This window comes from Musca autumnalis, unplaced genomic scaffold (genome assembly GCF_047663935.1).
Source record: "Musca autumnalis isolate F117 unplaced genomic scaffold, ASM4766393v1 scaffold_1, whole genome shotgun sequence".
Classification (NCBI taxonomy): domain Eukaryota; kingdom Metazoa; phylum Arthropoda; class Insecta; order Diptera; family Muscidae; genus Musca; species Musca autumnalis.
The window spans coordinates 261,983,574-262,004,266 of record NW_027411644.1 but is presented as its reverse complement, the minus strand read 5'-3'; the positions used below and the strand labels follow the sequence as shown (position 1 = coordinate 262,004,266).

Genomic DNA, 20,693 nt, shown 5'->3' with positions numbered 1-20,693 from the left:
CTTACAACAGAGCTCTGTTTCCTGTCTCAATATTATTGGAATCACTTTATTGTTACTCTGCTATCATAATAAATCCCAAAAAGTGCGCCAAATCTAAAAAACCCATCAACTATGGAAATTATACACCTTCTAGGTACTTTAACCAAGCAAAAAAGTATGCAAAATCGGGTTCACGGACATAATAATGATTGGGAAGACATCCCCACTGGCATCATTGGGAAATATTTAATAGTCATTATTCTGAAAGTCGGTAAAATGCTCAAACTCGTTCAAATACCACCATTCCAAAGGCCAGATCATGACATATTAATCTTGTTTGTGTATGTTGCTGATGTAATATAACAAAACTAAACTGATAAATACCTCGGACCAAACTCCTGATATCGACCCTTATAAATTTTTTGTGTCCAGTTTAAGAAGAAAACTCGAAAAAATTTCTCCAACGAAACAAATTGCCCGGAGTCGGAGTCGAGTTATTTTTTTCGACTCAGACTCCGACACCAGCAAAATTGTTCGACTCCGACTCGTAGACTTCGACTCCGAAACCCCGGTGCGTACCTTGGGTATCACAAGGAAGTAATCATAAACGTTGTTCACTCCTCGAATTGATCAGACATTTAATTCACTGGAAGAGTATATTCAGTCTATCACAACATGATCAATCCGGTTTTTTGTTTTCCCATCTGGTGTTGTGTATGTCGAGATGTTAGAACCTAGTGCTGGTCACTACCATGATTTTTGCCGCTGCTGCAAAATCGATCAGCCTCATTCCGTTTTCGGATGTTACCTCTTGTTGGCTTAACTTGCCGACCGTGGAACCATAGATATTTTCCCTCCCAATTTTAGCATTAAAATCTCCTAGATTAATCTTAAGGTCTGGCCAGGGCAGCGGTCATATAATCTCTCTCTCTAGGCGCTGGCAGAATCTGTTTATGTTCATGTTTCGTTTCATGGAAGCTATAATACAATGCGTAATCGTTTGTGATATTTACGTCGCCCGATTCCATCGCACTTCCTGTAAGGCGATAAATGTCAGATTTGTACTTACTCCGTAGACATTTCTGACGTTCCAACTGCAGTTTCGCAGATCATCGTCCTTAAAATGTTTACGAGGGTCGTCAACTTAGGAGAGTTTTTTTGCTTTTTAATATCATGTTGCTTTTTGCCCAACGTCCAACCCAAGTTTTTATACCCTCCACCATAGTATGGAGAGTATATTACTGTAAATCATTGAATTAATAACTTTGGATCCTATAAAGTATATATTTCTTGATCAAGATACAATTCTGAGTAGATATAGCTATGTCCGTCTAGCGTACACAATAATTGAGCTAGAACGCTATATTTTTGTACCAGACCGTCTTTTCGCTATATGCTGGACAAGTTCGAAGATGGGCTATATCGGCCCACGTTTTGGTATAGCCCCCTTATAACGGTACCTCCCCTTTTTTGGTATTTTGTGTATTTTAGCAACAATTTTTAACGAAAACTAGCTGTAATTTGACATTTAGGGTTTTTAGTGCCCACAACACTTCTCCACCAAAAATTGTCAACATAGGTCCATGTTTTGGTATAACTCCCATATAACGGTACTCCAAATTTTCGGTATTTTGAGGTTTATGACTACAATTTTTAAGCGAACCAGCTGTAATTGAACATTTGAGGTTCTCAGTTGTAACGAGACTTCTTCACCGCCCCATATAACGGTACCTCCATATTTTCGGTATTTTGAGGATTTTAATAACATTTCTAACCTAACTAACATTGGACATTTGAAATTCTCAGTGGTCACGAAACTTCTTCACTAAAAATCGTCAACGTAGGTCCATGCTTTGTATAACCCCTATATGAGGGTTCCTCCCGATTTTCGGTATTTTGAGAATTTTAGCTATAATTTTTAAACGAACTAGCTGTAATTTGACATTGGAGGTTCTCAGTGATCGCAAAACTTCTTCTCTAAAAATCGCCAACATAGATCCATTTTCTGGTGTTGCCCACATATGTATAACGGTACGATTTTCGGTAATTTGAGATTTTTGCTAAAATTTTTAAACGAACCAGCTATAATTTGACATTTGAGGTTCTCAATGGTTACAAAAATTGTTTTATAAAAATCGTCGTCAACATAGGTCAATGTTTTGGTGTAGCCCTAATATGACGGTACCTCCCGATTTTCGGTATTTTGAGCATTTTTGCTACAATTTTTAACCGAACCAGCTGTAATTTGACATTTGAGGTTCTCATTGGTCATGAGACTTCTTCACTAAAAATCGGTAAATGTTTTGGTGTAGGCCCCATATTACGGTACCTCTCGATTTTCGGTATTTTGAGGGTCTAAGCTACATTGACGGAACTACCCGCACATTTGACAATTTTTAACCGAACCAGCTGTTACATTTGAGGTTCTCAGAGGTCACAAAACTTTTTCTCTAAAAATCGTCAACATAGGTTCATGTTTTCGTATAGCCCCCATATAACAGTACCTCTTGATTTTCGGTATTTTGAGAATTTTAGCTAACATTTTTAATCGAACTAGCTATAATTTGACATTTGAGGTTCTCAGTGGTCACCAGACTTCTTTACTAAAAATCGTCAACATCGGTAAATGTTTTGGTATAGCCCCCATATAACAGTACCTCTTGATTTTCGGTATTTTGAGGGTCTAAGCTACATTGTTTGACGGAACTTCCCGTTATTTGACATTTGAGGTTTCCTGCAGATACACAACAAAAATTTTTAAGATAGGTCCATACTTTGATATAGCCCCCATATTAAGGTACCACCTGGGGTAACCGTGGTCGAAAAATTATTCCACCTAAAATTGTGGGCATTATTCCATTTTTGTTAAGAATAATTTATGGTAAGGTGTATAAAAAGGTCGGCCTAGCCGGACTTAACGATTTTTACTTGTTCTCATTCTTATAGGCAAACCTGCGGCACATTTTAGCTCACTATCTTTAATGGGAGTTAAAGGTAGGTAGCTCCCCAGTTGACACCACGGGAAATCAGTATCCACTTAACATGAAAGAGGCATGGGTGGTATCATCCGCCCCACGCCACATTTCGCTTTTTTGCCAACATTACCAGTAAAAAAGCATTGTAACGGAGCTTATGTGTCTTTAAATAACTAACTAATCAGGAACGCATTATTCCAGAAATTTTGGGACTGAGTTTCTACGAGGGCGGTTCGGAAACTTCTTAGTCTATCAATGAAAGAGAATATTTAGTTTTTCAAAAATATTTTTATTTTTCAATATAATCTCCTGAAACTTCAATACACTTAGTCCGTTGCCATAACTTTACCAGCCGATTGAATTGTTTTTGCCTTCTTTGGGGCACTTCCTCCAGCTTCAGTCCATTGTTTGGATTGTTCTTTTGTCTCTGGAGTATAGTGGTGGATCCATGTCTCATCAACAGTTATGAAACGACGCTTAAAATCCATTTTATTTCGCTTAAAACGATCCAAACAAGGTTGAGAAATGTTCATTCTTATGCGTTTTTGATCGACTGTTAACAAATGCGGCACCTATCTTTCAGAAAGCCTTTTCATGTGTAGTTCTTCATGCAAAATTAAATGGACTCGATCATTCGAGATGCCCATGATATTAGCAATTTCACGCACTTTTATTCGTCGATCATTTAATACCATATCATGCACATTGGCTACAATTTCTGTTGTTGTTGCTGTTTTTGGACGTCCACTACGTGGTTCATCTTCAATGCTTGTACGACCACGTTTACATTCAGCAACCCAATTTTTTACTGTTGCATATGAAGGAGCACTTTCACCTAACACATTCACCATATCATTATGAATTTCTTGTCCCGATAAACCTTTTTTTATGTAAATATTTAATGACAGCACGCATTTCTAATTTTTCCATTGTAAAAAAAATGCGGATGCGTCTCTTTTGAACACCTGTTTCTATATGAAGGAGTTGCCAGATCGCTTTTTGTGCTAGGCTAAGAAGTTTCCGAACTGCCCTCGTAGAAGAGACATGTAAACAATTGTTCAAAGAAACATTTTACTGTCTAAAAATACGCAACTGACATTTAATAAAAGAACACTCGAATTGATTTGCCAAATAGAATTACTTATCAAGTAAATTCAGATGGAGTTTCTAGAAGAGACATACAAACATTTTTGAAAATACCTATGTATGTATGTACATATTTTTATCATTTCTATAAAACATAACATTTCACTCTAGTGTTTTAATTTATTTTTGAAAACTACAAAATACCATTGCAGGTGATAACAAAACGGAGGTAAGTAATAGTTGCTGAAAGACATCTTATCAGTTTTGATGGTTAAGAGAGAGGTGTTACATAGAGGAACTGATTCACATTTGCCACAGAACCATAGACAGAAAATCAAACTAAATTTTGATAACAACTTTACGGTCTCATCGATAGGCCTCTAATAGTTGCAATAGGCCAAAATATATTTTTAATTGAAAGTGATTTGTTAACGTATCAGCATCGAATGTTTGACGCTCTTTGATTTTAAGTTAAAATCGTGAATATGAGTAACGACCGGCGTTTAAATATAATTCGTGTTGCTCTCTTAACTATTCTATTCTTTAACGTAACGGTGTATTCGCAAAATGCCCAAGAGAAAAGTTTTGCCACTTCGGTAGCGGGTTTGGAACAACTATTGATGACGGAAAATATTTTGATTGCAAATGTAGATCATTATGCTGATAAATTGCAAGAAAAAGTGAATGCATTAAAAAAGTGAGATTGATTGGTGAAAATAAATAAAAAAAATGTTTAAACATTTACAACAATAAACAAAATATTCATCAAATGTTGTTGACATTGAATTTTGAATTTCCTTAATGAAAAAGAGAACAAAATAAAATAACCAAACATCTGCGCTAAATTTCTGTGCAAGAACAGGCATGACTTTAAATGCCTCAGTGAGTTAGAACTTGGAAATGAGTTTGTTGATTTAGGACAAATTGAAAGTATCGACTTTGCCGACAGGAACATTCCCACAGTCTGTGACAATACAAAATATGCAATGCGGAACATTTACTCCAGGCATCCAATAATATCTTGAATTTAAATTAACGATTTGTTTATATAGACATTGTCCGAGGACGTATTCAGGAGTTGTTTACTATTAAACTTTGTCGAAAATTGATCATGCAAGATCGTGCATTCAGAATTGTGTGTCAATTTTATGGGACAACCCTTATATTGACAATTGAGGTGCTCAGCGCCAAAACGGCCTAACACCCACATTCCAAAAAAAAAAAAATCAAACTGGCTATAAAGATCTAACCGGAACATTTTGTAATAACTACTCAAAATCATGCTATATGGAGTTTTTAGTATTTATTTCTAAAGGTTCATGTTAAATTTTTATAATCAGTTTGATTTTTTTTGGCATGTGGGTTACGCCGTTTTGCCACTGAGCGCCTTAATTGAATACATGCGGAACTTTGCCAATAAATTTTATAGAAAACTCAAAATGGAGTTCTGATTGAGACCTGTTCAGGAAACTAACGGAAAAACGGAAATCAATTAAAAATCACTTACCTTTCTCCCCAAATGTAAAGGATATCGGTATCGTTAAAGGAACCGCAGAGCAATTCACTAGAAATTTAGGAGAGTTTATAAGTTCCGTAGGGGATGTAAGATACCAAGCAACGATTTTGACTGGCTTTAACGGGGTAAAGCCCGGGATTTATTTTATCCCTCTTTTATCTCCAGTGGACACTGACCTCTCCGTGGTATCACCTGGGGAGCTGCTGCTTGTAACACCCGTTAAAGTTAGTGAATTAACTTGGGTTGGGCGTTGGGTTAGTAACTCATCCATCTAAAAATCAACATACTATGAAAACCCAAAGGAAAACAATAAAAAGAAAGAACGGTGTTAAGTTCGGCCGGACCGAACGAGTTTTCTTTCGTTTAAAACAATGTGGCTAACCTTCAAAATACCGAAATTCGGGAGGTACCCTTCTGTGGGGCTATATCAAAACGTCGATCCATACAGACAAATTTTTGACGGAAAGTTTTTAGATTTAAAGAAGACTGAATACCAAATTTCCGATATTTTGATAAGATAATGTGGCAAAAATCTAAACAATACCTAAAATCAAGAGGTGCGATAATTCTCTTCTGGCTAAGTAAAAAATTTCAGTCATTTCGGTGGGATATTGACATCACAATCTTGAGAATTACGAAAATCGGGAAGTACCGTTCTATGGGGGCTATAGAAAACAGTGGACCTATGCAGTCGAATTTTAGTCGGAAAGGTTTTTAGTTCCAACGTAGACTAAATACAAAATTTCAGCCATTTCGGTGGGTTGTTGTGGCCACAACCTTCAAATTACCGAAAATCGGGAGGTACCGTTCTATGGGGGCAATATAAAAGCGTGGACCAATACCTACAAATTTCAGGTGGAAAGTTTTATACCTTAAATGAAGAATACATAACAAATTTCAGAAAGTTCGGTGGAATGTTGAAGCCACAACCTTCAAATTACCGAAAATCGGGAGGTACCGTTCTATGGGGGCAATATAAAAGCGTGGACCTATACCTACAAATATCAGGTGGAAAGTTTTATACCTCAAATGAAGACTACATACCAAATTTCAGCCATTTCCTATACCGACAGATTTAGAGGGGAAATACCCCCAACGAACGGTAAATACCAAATGGATTATTGTGGCCATAGCCTTTAAAATACCGAAAATCGGGAGGCCATTTCGGAGGAATATTGTCGTCACAACCATCAAAATACCGAAAATCGGGAAGTACTGTTCTCTGGAGGCTATATGAAGTCGTGGACCTATACCGACAAATTTCATATGGAAAATTTTATACCTCAAATGAAGACTAAGTACCAAATCTCAGCAATTTCGGTTAGATATTGAGGCCACAACCTTTAAAATACCGAAATCCGGAGGTACCGTTCCATGGGGGCTATATGAAGGCTTGGACCTATACCGACAAAATTCAGGTGGAAAGTTTTATACCCCCAACGAAGACTTAATACCAAATTTCAGCCATTTTTGTGCGATAATGAGGTTAAAACCTTAAAAATACCCAAAAACGGGAGGTACCGTTCTATGGGTCTATATGAAGGCGTGGACCTATACCGACTAATTTCAGGTGGAAAGTTTTATACCTCCAACGAAGATAAAATGCCAAATTTCTGTCAATTTGGTGTGATAATGAGACTAAAACCTTCAAAGTATGGAGGCTATATGAAGGCTTGGACCTATACCGACAAAATTCAGGTGGAAAGTTTTATACCCCCAACGAAGACTTAATACCAAATTTCAGCCATTTTTGTGCGATAATGAGGTTAAAACCTTAAAAATACCCAAAAACTGGAGGTACCGTTCTATGGGTCTATATGAAGGCGTGGACCTATACCGACTAATTTCAGGTGAAAAATTGTATACCACCAACGAAGACTAAATACAAATGAGGCTAAAACCTTCAAAATACCGAAAATCGGGAAGTACCGTTCTATGCCGACAAAATTTCTGGGCGTGATAATGAAGCTAAAACCTTTAAAATACCTGATGGTACCGTTCTATGGGGGCAATATCAAAACGTGGACCGTTATAGCCCATTTGCAATACCAAAGATCCTAGGAGTAATAGAAACATCTATACCAAATTACAAAGCTGTATCATCTTGATTTCAACAGACGGGCGAACGGACAGACGGACATGGTTATATCGACTTAAAATTTTACCCTGATCAAGAATATATGGGAATTTCTGAGTGAAATCAGACACTTTTTCAAGATGAGGTTTTTGAATTCCTTTATTGTTTGCTGTGGTGATGCTGCTCATTAGCAAAACATTTTAGTATATTTTCAGATTTTTTTTGACTAACGGTTCCAGAGATATCGCGCCTTGAAAAAGTAAAATTCTGTAAAAACTACATGCAAAGAAATACTCATAACTTCGTTAATATTTGTCCAATTTGAATTTTAAATATTAAATCGCGAAAATAGCACCCATGCCCACTGTGAAATTTTTTTTTGCTATTTATACCCTACACCACTATGTGGTAAGGGGTATTATGTGTTAGTGCATTTGTATGTAATATATAAAAGAAGGAAGCGAGATAGACCCATAGTTCATTCTAGGGATATACATAGAATCACTTTCTGAGTCGATTTATGCATGTCCGTCCGTCCGTCCGTTCGCAACATACAGGTCGCATTTGTTGACCGATTTCGCTGAAAATTGGGGAATACCATTTTTTAGCCGTCGGAAGATCAAGTTCGAATATGGGCTATATCGGTCCAAGTTTTGGTATAGCCCCCATATAACGGTACCTCCCGATATAAGGTATTTTAAGGATCTTAGCCGCATTTGTTGCCCAAACCAGCTGAAATTTTATCGAAATCGGTTCAGATTTGGATATATGTAGCTCCCATAATTTGGAATGTTTGACTGAATTCGGTCTAGAAATAAGTGTGCCAAATTATATCGAAATCGGTTCCGATTTGGATATAGCTCCCATATATATTTTCGGCCGATTTCACGTATTTTCTGTACCAAACACGCTATATATTTCCGATTTCGATGAAATTTGGAATGTGTGACCGAATTCAGTCTAGAAATAAATGTGCCAAATTATATCGAAATCGGTTAAGATTTGGATATAGCACCCATATATATTTTCGGCCGATTTCGTGTATTTTCAGCTCCAAACACGATATATAAATCCGATTTCAATGATATTTGGAATGTGTGACTGAATTCGGTCTGGAAATAAATGTGCCAAATTATATCAAAATCGGTTAAGATCTTGATATAGCTCCGATTTATATTTTACATATTCACAGTGGTGTAGGGTATTATATAGTCGGCCCCGCCCGACTTTGATCCTTTCCTTACTGGTTTTTATTTAATAGCTGATAAAACAACAAAACATACAAAAAAAGATTCTTTAAAATTGGAAATATAGACCAAAAATTTAATTAAGATATAGGACATATACTATTTTTTTTCCAATTTTCAAACAAAAGTTTCGGTCCATTTCACCCGCTAAAAACTATCTGATCATCATGTAAAATTGCAAAAAGATCACACCTTATTTATATGAACGGACTATGATTGCGACCTACAGAGCAGATACAAATTCGGATAAAAATTTTGTTTTTGTCCATTTCACCCCCTAAATATTTCACGATCATCACCAATAAAAATAGCGATCTATTCTGATGTGAAACCGACCTCCATACCAAATTCCGTGACGATCGGTCCATAATTGCGGCCTGGAGTTTGATTACAATTTATAATGGACAGACGGACACACATCGTTATATCGCTTTATCTCGTCGAGATATGAAAAATGGTATTTAACATTGGGGGTCTACGACGAATATTTCGCGGTGTTACACGAATTTTTAGCAAAACAAACTTAACCACATTTTGGAGTAGGGTATAATAACAATAACTTTACCAACGCCCTTACTAATGTATGTTTGAGAGAAAAATTATTCGAAAGATCAACGGACCAATATGCGTTGATACCAAATATCACCGTCGTGTAAACCACGAGCTGTATCCGCAATACGACGACATCAGTACAACGATTGCGTTGGCTAGGCCATGTCATAACAATGAGCGATGATTAACCCGCTAAAATTGCGTATAAATACGGGCCCCATGACGGTACACGCAGATCTGGAGTGACGATATCGAAGAACACGGTATTCCAAATTAGAGAAATAAATCAATAAATAGAGAGAGAGATGGAAATATTTTCTTATATGCCAAATGTTCTGTAGATTGCCAACTAAAGAAGTTAGTAAGGCATGAAAGGTCATGAAATGTTGAGTGGAGTTCGAGAACAATACATTGCTCAGTTGTAATGATGTTTAGTATAATTGTATCGTTATCAATCTCAAGTGCATTAAACCTTTATTGCGCCTTGATACCATACATCTTAGGGGTTCTTTGAAGTAGAAGCCGTTTTTGCTCAAAGAAATTCTAATGCGAAATTCGATTCTGAAACCTTGTACTCAGGAGTTTTGTGAAACTTTACTCCACGATTATATAATTTTATTTTACTTTCTTTTATAGCTTAGTAAACCAACTGAAAGCAGAAAATGAAAAAGGTTTACAGAATTCCGAAAAATATCTTCATAATCCATTGAATGGTTTCTCCCTAATACGCCGTATGCATAATGATTGGACACAAATTGAAATGTTTATGATGCGGCCAGTCGGAGAAGGTAAATTGTGTATATTCTTAGCATTAATAACCCCCCATTCAAATTAATATTTTTCTCTGTGTAGCTCACTTAAATGTTATACGCAAATATCGACCAGAAATGCCAACTGTAACAGATTTAACAGAAGCTTCAGAGGCTATATATCGTCTGCAAACAACATATGACATGGAAATTGATGATATTGCTGAGGGCATATTAAATGGCAAACAATATGAGTAAGTTTCCATATACAGTTCCTGTATACGGGTCAATGCTTTACTATTTTAAGTGCTAGAAAGAATAAAGCCAACAATTAAGTATTTATCTGGTGTTATAATTTTAAATATTTATCCTTGCACATTTTACATTATAACTTATATGTTATCCTATTTTAGCGCTAAATTAAGTTCCATTGATAAATATTATATGGGTGTTCATTTGTATGGCAAGAAAATATATGACGGAGCTGTTATTTGGTTTAATTTAGCCATTGACTCATATCAGAATTCTGATTTTAATAAAATTGTAAACCATAATCTGGGAATAACATATTATATGTATGCTGAAGCTTTGGCACATGAATGTAAGTATAGTAACATTTGGAAGAATTTCTATATACTCGAATTCAAAGTACGAAAGTGTTTTGATATCATTTAACTTTTCTTACAGATCGCCTTAATGATGCTGTTCTTGCAATGCAAAAGGCTTGTAAGTTACTTCCAGAGGATGCTCAGTTATTAAATCGTAAAAATGATATTGAAATGAGAGCCAAATTATATGATGGACCTCCAGTAATGGTAATGTATTCCCTCGCAAAAAATTTAAACAGTTACAAAAGGGTAGATGTGTACATGCGAAAAATTAAATTTTTCATTCCGTTTGTAACACATCGAAATATTCATCGGACACCCTATAAAGTATATATATTCTTGACCAGGGTAAAATTCTAAGTCTATATAACCATGTCCGTCCATCCGTTCGTTTGTTGAAATCAAGGTACAGCTCGCAATTTTGAGGATAGAGCTTTGTAATTTGGTATAGAAGTTTGTATTACTATTAGGATGTTTGGTATTGCAAATGGGCTATATCGGTCCACGTTTTGATATAGCCCCCATAGAGCCGTTTTCGGTATTTTAAAGGTTTTAGCTCCATTATCACACCGAGATGGTAGTATAAAACTTTTCCCAAGAATTTGGTTGGTATAGGCCCACGCCTTCATATAGCCACCTTAGAACGGCACCTCCCGATTTTCGGTATTTTGAAGGTTGTTGCCTCAATATTATTCCGAAGTGGCTGAAATTTGGTATTTAGTCTTCATATTTGGTATAAAACATTCCGTATGAAATTTTTCGGTATAGGTCCACGCCTTCATAGAGCCCCCATAGAAGCGTACCTCCCGATTTTCGGTATTTTTAAGGTTGTGGCCTCAATATTCCTCCGAAATGGCTGAAATTTTTTGTTTAGACTTCGTTGGTGGTATAAGACTTTCCATATGATATATGTCGGTACAGATCCCCGCCTTAATATAGCCCCCATAAAAAGGTACCTCCCAATTTTCGGTATTTTCAAGGTTATGGCCACAATAATCCATCGAAACAGCTGAAATTTGGTATTTAGTCTTCGTTGGGTGTATTCAACTTCTCCCCCTAAATATGTCGCTATAAGTCCACTCCTTCATATAGTCCTCATAGAACGCTACCTCCCGATTTTCGGTATTTTGAAGGTTGTGGCCTCAGTATTACCCCGAAATGGCTGAAAGTTTTTATTTAGTCTTTGTTGGTGGTATAAAACTTTCCCCTTAAAAAATGTGTTGGTACAGGCCCACGCCTTAATATGGTCCGCATAGAACGGTACATCCCGATTTTCGGTATTTTTAAGGTTATGGCCATAATAATCCATTGAAATGGCTGAAATTTGGTATTTAGTCTTCATTGGGGGTCCAAGCCTTCATATAGCGTCTCTCGAATTTCGGTGTTTTGAAAGTTAGCCACATTGTTTTACCCATATTGCTTAAATTTGGTATTTAGCCTTCTTCATAAAAGAAAGGAAACTAATTATTCCATTTTACATCAATATATCTCATGGTGGAGGGAATAACAAGTTCGACCGGGCCGAACTTAACACCGTTCTTACTTGTTTTAATTTAGTCTTCCATCTTTTGACAACATCGAAGCTGTGGCCGTCCATTTTTGCTTGTACCACCATGCGTCCCATATTTATACGGGGCGGGAAAACCAAATTCGGACTTGGCTTCGAATTCCTTTGGCTGAAAGCTGCATTAATCGACAAAAAGTTGGTAAATGTCGATCTGCATATCGTGGGTCTTTTCTAGGATTTGCCGGGGAAAGACCAGGGTAAATATCTGTCAATACTGGATTTTCCAGGTCCAAAGCGGCTTTGGTATGACTCAATTATTTCACGGGCCATAAGCTCACACAATATCCCCGCCCCTATACGTAGTTAGAGCACACAGTCTTATCTCTTTTCTTGTGGATGGAACAGTGGATGCTCACACGCAGAGAAAAAAATATGTTTGATCCAACAATATTCCAAGAGCAAAATATGTATTGTTAACATATTGTTGGATTCCTCATGTAGTATTGTAAATCCAAAAATAGTTTGTGTCAACTGAACAATATTTCTCTCTTTTTTTCGAAAATTTGTTTCTCTTCTCTCGCTATTCGATGCCGTGTTGAAAAAACAATTTTGGTGAGTTGTGGTGTGTTTGTATGACATGCTGCCTTTACCTTTGTTTTTGTGTGTATGTACTTGTGAGGCTCTTGTTTTTATTTGTTTCTGTTTTGTTTCATTCTTCTTTCCTTTTCATGTTTGTTATGGTGTTTAATTATTCCTTATGTTGTGGTGGCTGCTTGTGGCTTTTTGTTTGTCTTTGTTGTCAACTAAAGTAGCAAACCATGTATTGCGTTCATCAATGCTCGTAATATTATACGCGATATTTACATCAAAGTTGTGTGGAAAGTGTATATGAGAAGTATATACACTCAAATCAAAATATTTAGTATCTGGTTTCAAGGGCTGACAATATGTTTTGTAAAAAATTTAGATTATGATTGTTCCTACAATCGGTATTGTTAACGATTTTTACAATATTGCGGAAATTCGAAAGTTTTTGTTTTCTATGTTCGGAACAAAAGATGGTATTTTTGGATTTGGATTACAATATTTGTACAAAACAAACACATTTTTGGAACCAAAATAAATATTTTTGTTCCAACAAAACCGAAAAATATTTTTTCTCTGCGTGCAGGTTCTAATCGTCGAGTACATGTTTTTCCTGTCAGATGTTTGCTAACTAGCTGATGAATACAAGCCATCGGCTCCTGCTACCTTATTATTCTTCAGCCGGTTTATTGCTGTCTTCACCTCATCTTAGCCGGGCGGTATACTTTCAATACCATCTTCTGGGATTGGATCTGTGATATCTACGTCATCTTCGCTAGTATTGGATGTCAAGTCTTTGGAAAAATGCTCTTTCTATAACTAGAGCACACTATCTGCCTGTATAAAATACATAAGATTGACGTTTCACTCTTATGTAGAAATTTTGGACTTCATTCTGGCTTCTGCACATTTCGATTTTACACATTCCCGCTATTCCATTTCTCTTTTTTCCTGCATAAAGACGTTTCTCCTCTCCTTCCTTTTTTGAGATACCTATAGCCTGCTTTTCGCTTTGCTACTGATTGCAAAGTAGCCCTACATGCCGCATTTCTCTCTTTGGTAGCAGCGCGACTCTCCTGGTCATACGATGGCTTCCTTGGTGGTGATCTCTCGTATCCAAGTATGTATTTTGTGGTTGTTTGCATAGAGTGGGCAATACTTTGCCACACTGTAGATGTTATCGGAACGAAGTCTGCTGCCTTTAAGCAATTTGGCCAGTTGAGTGGAATAACCACATTCCATCGTCAGATGTTTCACTGTGGAAACGAAACTTCCCGACTGTTGGGCCAAAGATATTGTACTTCCTATTATTGGAATTAAAATCGCCTAGAGGTTTCTTCTAGGCTCTCCGAAAGTATTTCATTCTCGGAGGTGAACCAGATGTTTTAACCTCCAACCAACTACAAATCCGCAACCAAACTCATGCTTTATGCCACGTCATCTATATTGCAGTGCGTAACCTTTAGGTGTTGTTGTTATGCCTTTCCTAATCCGTCGAATTTTCTGTATGGCGGTAATATCATGAACATCTGCTATTGTGTACACCTTCCCTATAAAGAGTCCGAACATTCCAGGTTGCAGACTCTCAGATCATGACCCATAAAACGTTTGCGGGAGTCGTAAACTTTAGGGGAGTTTGTTATAACCTCAGCCTTTAGGCTAAGGAGGGTATATGAGGAAAAGTCAAAATTTTTTAGTTTCTATGAAGCCAAGGTTTGCACTATTATAATACGCGAACTATTGTAGTTTACCAGTAACTATGACTATTGCTGGATTAATTTAGATGTTTTTGTACAAAGCTCAAAAATTTAGCAAAAAAATTTAATTTACGTGGTAGTTACGACCGCGTAAAGGAAAAAACATAGGTAAAACACGTTGAAGCTAAACAGGTTTTTTACATTGCTATTCGATTTCTGATTAAATCATTCAAATGACGGACATCTGTCCAAAGTAAAAGTAGGAGAATACAAAATGAAGATTGCACTTCTAATGTATCACTTTCCAAAATTTCCACTGCATCCACTTTTTATCGATGCTGACATTTTGAAGCCGGATTTCAGGTGTTTTTTGTATTTTTTATGTAACTGGGACGCGCATTCGGATATTTCAAAAAACCAATTATAGGATTAAAGAACTCGCGATTTCGCATAATCTGATATGTATATTGAGTATGTAGCCCACACAGCAGCAGAGTAATCTACTGCCAAAGGCCAAAATTTAGTGCGATATTTTTTCTAAAAAACCTATTTTTTGGGTACAGTATTTACAATATCGTTTTGAGTGTGCTGGTACCCCGCGATATTTTAGTTTTTCGACGATCCGGATCATATGAATAACAGATCGTAAAAATCCATCTACTAGAACGGCGGAAATGGCTACTGCAAAAATTGAAAAATCTGCGAAAAATGTTTTTGAAAATATCGCGGATTAAATCGCGTTTTCTGTGGATCGTTTCCTTTTCAATGAAGAAACTGACACATCACTCGAGTTTTTGCGAAAACAGTGGTTTAAAAAATTTAGTGCCATTGGAGCTTTATCCGATTTATCCCAAAACTAGTGTGTGATGCTACATCCACGGTTCTTGATAGATTTTATCGAAATAGGTTTAGATCGATGTATTTTTTCATGGATGATAGTGAAATCGGATGCGCATAAAAAGTGTATGCACTTTGTGCAAATTATAAGCGTTATACAGTTTGTTGCACACTAAACTGCAGATGATGCTACATCTTAGCGGCCAAAGTAAATCCTAGCAAATGTGTACAAATTAAAAGAGAAGAATTCGCTATGTTTTTAAACCGCATGCGCATAAAGTGATTTTGAGGATTTCGCGTTTTACACGCATTTCAAAAAGAACATTACTCGATACAGTTTTATTTCAAGAGTATACCCCATTAAAAGGAACCCAACATTTATTTGAACGATACCCATATCCTCCGCTAGATGTTGGTGTGTATTTGAGAAGTGATTAGAATAAAAAAATCGATTTTTTGCGTGAAATTTCTCTAAAATAGAAGAATAACTCCGACAACATTTTCCTACATTTTTTCAACTAACTCACAAAATAAATTTTAATAAATATTTTCTCTTTCAAAAATTTTATAAATTTCCTCAATATATGTATCTTTTTGTTTTTGCTATAATATGCAAACCATTAAACGGATTTGTATAGTTTTGGTTTCATTTGAATCATCGCGATGTTTAGATTACGTACATATTTATTTAGATATTTTTAGGATGCGTAAGCAGCTTGAATTATATTAAAACAAGTTGCAAAGTACCAATTTTTTTAACTCTTTCTCAATTTCCGCGAAAACTTAAAACTTTTTCACCAATGTTATGGGGCCTCAGTAATCATATATTACGTAAGGAGCCCCTAATTAAGAGAGTTTCTCAATATAATGATTAGAGTCTTTTAAAGATTTTTTTCTTTTTTCAGAATTGAAACCGCCATAACTTTTACGCGCAACAACCAAAATTAGTATCTCGAACAGATTTAAGAATGGGATTTTTTTCCCAATCTATGTACCAAAAATCTTTCATGTAGCTTAAAAAAAAATTTTAATTTTTTTATTTATGGAAAACTAAAAATTTTTGTCTTTTCTTCATATACATTTTGATACGATGAAAATGTGCCTCATCGAAATAATGGTTTTAGACCCCAAGTATGTTTGGACGAAATGTGTTTCAGACAATTTGGAGTCGATCTAGCCATGTCCGTCCGTCTGTCTGTCTGTCCTGCTGGCTGGAGCGCACGATAACTCTCGAACGGATGAACCGATTCGGTTCAAATTTTGGCTTTCGTAATAGTTTGCCCAAACTTAGTTTAAGTTCGAAGATGAGCTACATCGGTCCACTCCTTCCGGTACCTCCCCCACAAAAGTTCGAAAATGTTTGGAAAGTTTGTGCGCACGATAACTCTTGAAGGGAGTGACCGATTTGGTCCATACTTTGTATAGCGTAAACTTTCTACCAGAGTAATGTGAGGTTCCAATATGGTCTCAATAGGTCCACTCATTCGGGTACCTCCCACACAAAATTTCAGAAAAGATCAGTTTAGGGCCATTTCTCGTATCGCTTTGATTTTTGTTTTAGCAACTTGTATTCACCTCCCTCCATACGAAGGTACAAGTTTCATCAGGGGCAAGTCCATACTTCCTTAGAAAATAGCATGAAAGTTGCAAAGAACCCCTATGACACCGTGTGAGGTGGTTGGAGCGCAAGATAACTTTCGAACGGATCTGCCGATTCGGTCCAAAATATGGCCTTAGTAATATTTTGTCCAAACAAAGTTTAAGTTTGAAGATAAGCCAGATCGGTCCACTCCTGCAGGTACATACCCCACAAAAGTTCAAAAATGTTCGGAAAATTCGTACGGTAACTCTTGAAGGGAGTGGCCGAATTGGTCTACACTATACACATCCTAATATATCTACCAGATATAGATCAGGTTCAAATATGGACTACATTTGTCCACTCCATCCGGTACCTCCCACACAAAATTTCGGATAAGTTCACTTTAAGACCTAATACCGAATCACTTTGATTTTTGTTGAATCAACTTGCTTTCGCTGCCTCAATTACGATGGTAAAAGTTTTTTTTAGGGGCAAGTCCATACTTCTTGAGCAAACAGCCCGAAGAGTGTAAAAACCCCCTATTGCACCATATGTTGTGCCTGGAGATCCACTTCCATAACGACCAATGTACTTTTAGTATCTTCTCCGCAAAACTTTTGATTTTTAATCCTAATCAACATTTTTGTCGGTTCAAACGCCCAAAATTTTTAAAACCCCCTAAATACAGACGTATTTTGGGAAAAAATTGTTTCAATATGAGGGTATATCTCTGTCGGCAAAGCCGACTGATACTTTTTTACTTGTTTTTCTTCTGATTTGTTTTTTCATAGCATGTTGCTTTGGAGGGTTGGGTTACTAACCCAGCGCCCAACTCAAGTTTTGGCTAAACGTGCGGCACCTGTTAGCTCATTAGCAGCTCCTCAGTAAACACCATGGGGAGGTCCGTGTCCCCATGAGATGAAAATGGGACCAAGTTAAGTCCTGCGTTTTGCAATGTTAAAGCCGGTCGGGGCCGTTGTTTTGTATCTTTCATCGCCTAAGTCATACGCTCCGGTGTCTCCAAATGGTTATATTTTCATTACTTACAAAATTCACATTGCTAAAATGCGTCTTGTGTATTGTATTTATTCATACCTATTTCATTTTTTTGATTCCTTGTTAAGATTTTTAAATTATTTTCCTTATATCCTCTTACAGAGACCTAAAACTGAAGCTTCTGCCTATCAAATTGGATGTCGTGGACAATATTCAAATAAACCATCTCGCCTGCATTGTGTCTACAATACCACAACGACAGCCTTTTTACGTTTGGCTCCTTTAAAAATGGAAATTGTGCATCTGGATCCATACATGGTGATATTTCATGATGTAATATCCGACAAAGAAATAAAAGAATTACAAACACTGGCGAAACCAACTCTCCACAGAGCCACTGTATACAATTTGGATGATGGAAAACCAATTGTTGTCCAACGCAGGACATCGAAATTTTCATGGTTCGAAGATAATTTCTCAAATACCACAAAACGTATAAATCAACGTATACGTGATATGACGGGATTTGATATAGAAGGATCTGAATCATTGCAGGTGATGAATTATGGACTGGGCGGACATTATGATACACACTATGATTTCTTTAATGTGTCAGATGTAAGTTGAGGGTTATAAATAATTTAATGTTTTAATATACGACGCATACGTATTTTATTTGCAGACTGCCGAAGTGGTAAGGCTACAGGGTGATCGTATTTCTACAGTTTTGTTCTATGTAAGCTCAAGAGATCTTATTGTTATGACATTGTATTAAAAACAGAGATTTCTTTCAGATGACCGATGTGGAGCAGGGTGGTGCCACCGTATTCCCTAATATTCAAACTGCAGTTTTTCCAAGCAAGGGTTCTGCCGTCATGTGGTATAATTTAAATAATAAAGTTGAGGGAGATTGGCGAACATTCCATGCTGCATGCCCAGTCATTGTGGGTTCAAAGTGGGGTAAGAGATTATTTGTGGTTTTTAAAAATGACTTCTTTAATTCATGTGTTAAATTTTGTCTAATTACAGTTTGCAATAAATGGATACGTTCGAAGGCTCAAATGTTTAGGAGACCATGTTATACTTGATTGATTGTGATAAATAAATTGTATATTTATAAACAAAGCTATTTATTGTAACTAATTTCGGAATGGGTACCAACGTGGTGTAATGGTATGCATACCCGCCTAGCACGCTAAATGTCCGCGCTGGATTTCCAGGTCAGACAACATCAACTTTTTTACGGCGTCATTTCTTGAGTATTTCAGCCATGTAAAACTTCTCTACAAGTGGTGTCTTAAGACACGCCGCACAGTGTTGCCGCTTCCATACAAAAGTGGACAAAAAAGAGGGCGTTGACCTAGGTTGATGAATTTTTGAATAAGTAATTAGGTATAAAAAATTTCAACTATGATCCATATTGGTTAAAATTTGGACATAGCTCCCACATATATCTTCCCCCGATTTTGCTATAACTCTATCAACTTTGATCTAATAGCATTCAAATTTAATACGAGTTATTTTCTTGGGCCCCTGAGTAGTTTTAACGATTTTGACAAAATCGGTTCAGATTTGGATATAGCCCCCATCCAATTTTAGCCAATTTTAATTGAACAGTTATTGAGTAAGATACGCGACTCCTTCTATTTGAAAAGGAAGCACCAACACTGTCATAAAGCAAGAAAAAAGATATAGATTTCATTAATATAAAATGGACTATTCATTAAAATATTGATATATCTCAGAAGGTTGCAGGGATGGCAGAAAGTTTTTACACATTTTGCTTCAGATAAGATGTCCAATTAACGCAAACCAAGAGCCAGGGTGGCAAGAGGTGGCAATCAAAAGATCGACTCTACGATATACTAGGTGTTTATATATTTTTTAGCAAATTTTAATTTTTTATTCTCGTTAATGGTACTTTGCCCATATCCAATTGATGCCAACTTATTGTACTAAAATTTTATGTTTATTGTCCAACCATTAAAAATCCCACCTCAGTGAGCTAATATGAATCGTAGATCATTCTCATATGAGAGAAGTCAACCTTAGGATGTTCATGGAACACACATTTCGAATTTGCGAATATACTTAATTTCATAGGAACCAAACCTCTATGGTTTTCGTCACTGATCTGTATACCCTTCAGTATAATAGGGAGGGTATGATTAAATTTGTCTTTCCGCATAAAATTCTAAGTCTATAGAACATTGTCCGTCTGTCGGTCTGTTGAAATAAAAATAAACTTACTTACTTACTTAATTGGCCCATTACAGAACATTTGTTCCATAGACCGAACTAAGAAAAGATCTCCAATTCTCTCTGTTTCGTGCTTCGCTTTTTGGAATACCGCGCCTTGTCATCTCTTCATCCACTTGTTTGCGCCAATTTGGCCTGCCAATCCTGTGTGCACTGCCATGTGGCTCGAATTTATACGCCTTTTTAGCGGGTTCATCATAGCTCATTCTTGTTATATGGCCTAGCCAACGCAATCGCTGCATCTCGATATGTTTAACTATATTGATGTCATTGTATAGCAGATACAGCTCGTGGTTCATATGATGTCGATATTCACCGTCAACGCAGGTTCCAGGCTTCGGAACCAAACATCAGCACGGGTAGTATCAGTGTTTTGTAAAGCGTTATTTTTGATTTACGAGTTGTGGCTTTGTTTTTGAAGTGCTTACTTAAGCCAAAGTA

At 36.6% G+C, this 20,693-nt stretch overlaps 1 protein-coding gene across 1 annotated transcript; it reads left to right on the top strand.

The window, feature by feature from the left end:
• Positions 1–4,345: 4,345 nt before the first annotated feature.
• Positions 4,346–19,118, top strand: LOC141389480 (prolyl 4-hydroxylase subunit alpha-2-like). Its single transcript, XM_073961012.1, has 9 exons — positions 4,346–4,737; positions 10,069–10,220; positions 10,285–10,435; positions 10,595–10,782; positions 10,869–10,996; positions 18,156–18,611; positions 18,676–18,729; positions 18,788–18,953; positions 19,023–19,118. Exons 1-9 carry the CDS (start codon positions 4,526–4,528, stop codon positions 19,079–19,081), a joined length of 1,566 nt encoding a protein of 521 aa, XP_073817113.1. The 5' UTR covers positions 4,346–4,525; the 3' UTR covers positions 19,082–19,118.
• Positions 19,119–20,693: the final 1,575 nt, after the last annotated feature.

Excerpts from the sequence above, each read along its gene's own strand:
- LOC141389480 (XM_073961012.1), top strand. The coding sequence starts at position 4,526 with ATGAGTAACGACCGGCGTTTAAATATAATTCGTGTTGCTCTCTTAACT. Across the intron at positions 10,221-10,284 it reads GATGCGGCCAGTCGGAGAAG|CTCACTTAAATGTTATACGC; the intron begins GTAAATTGTGTA and ends TTCTCTGTGTAG. Across the intron at positions 18,954-19,022 it reads CATTGTGGGTTCAAAGTGGG|TTTGCAATAAATGGATACGT; the intron begins GTAAGAGATTAT and ends GTCTAATTACAG.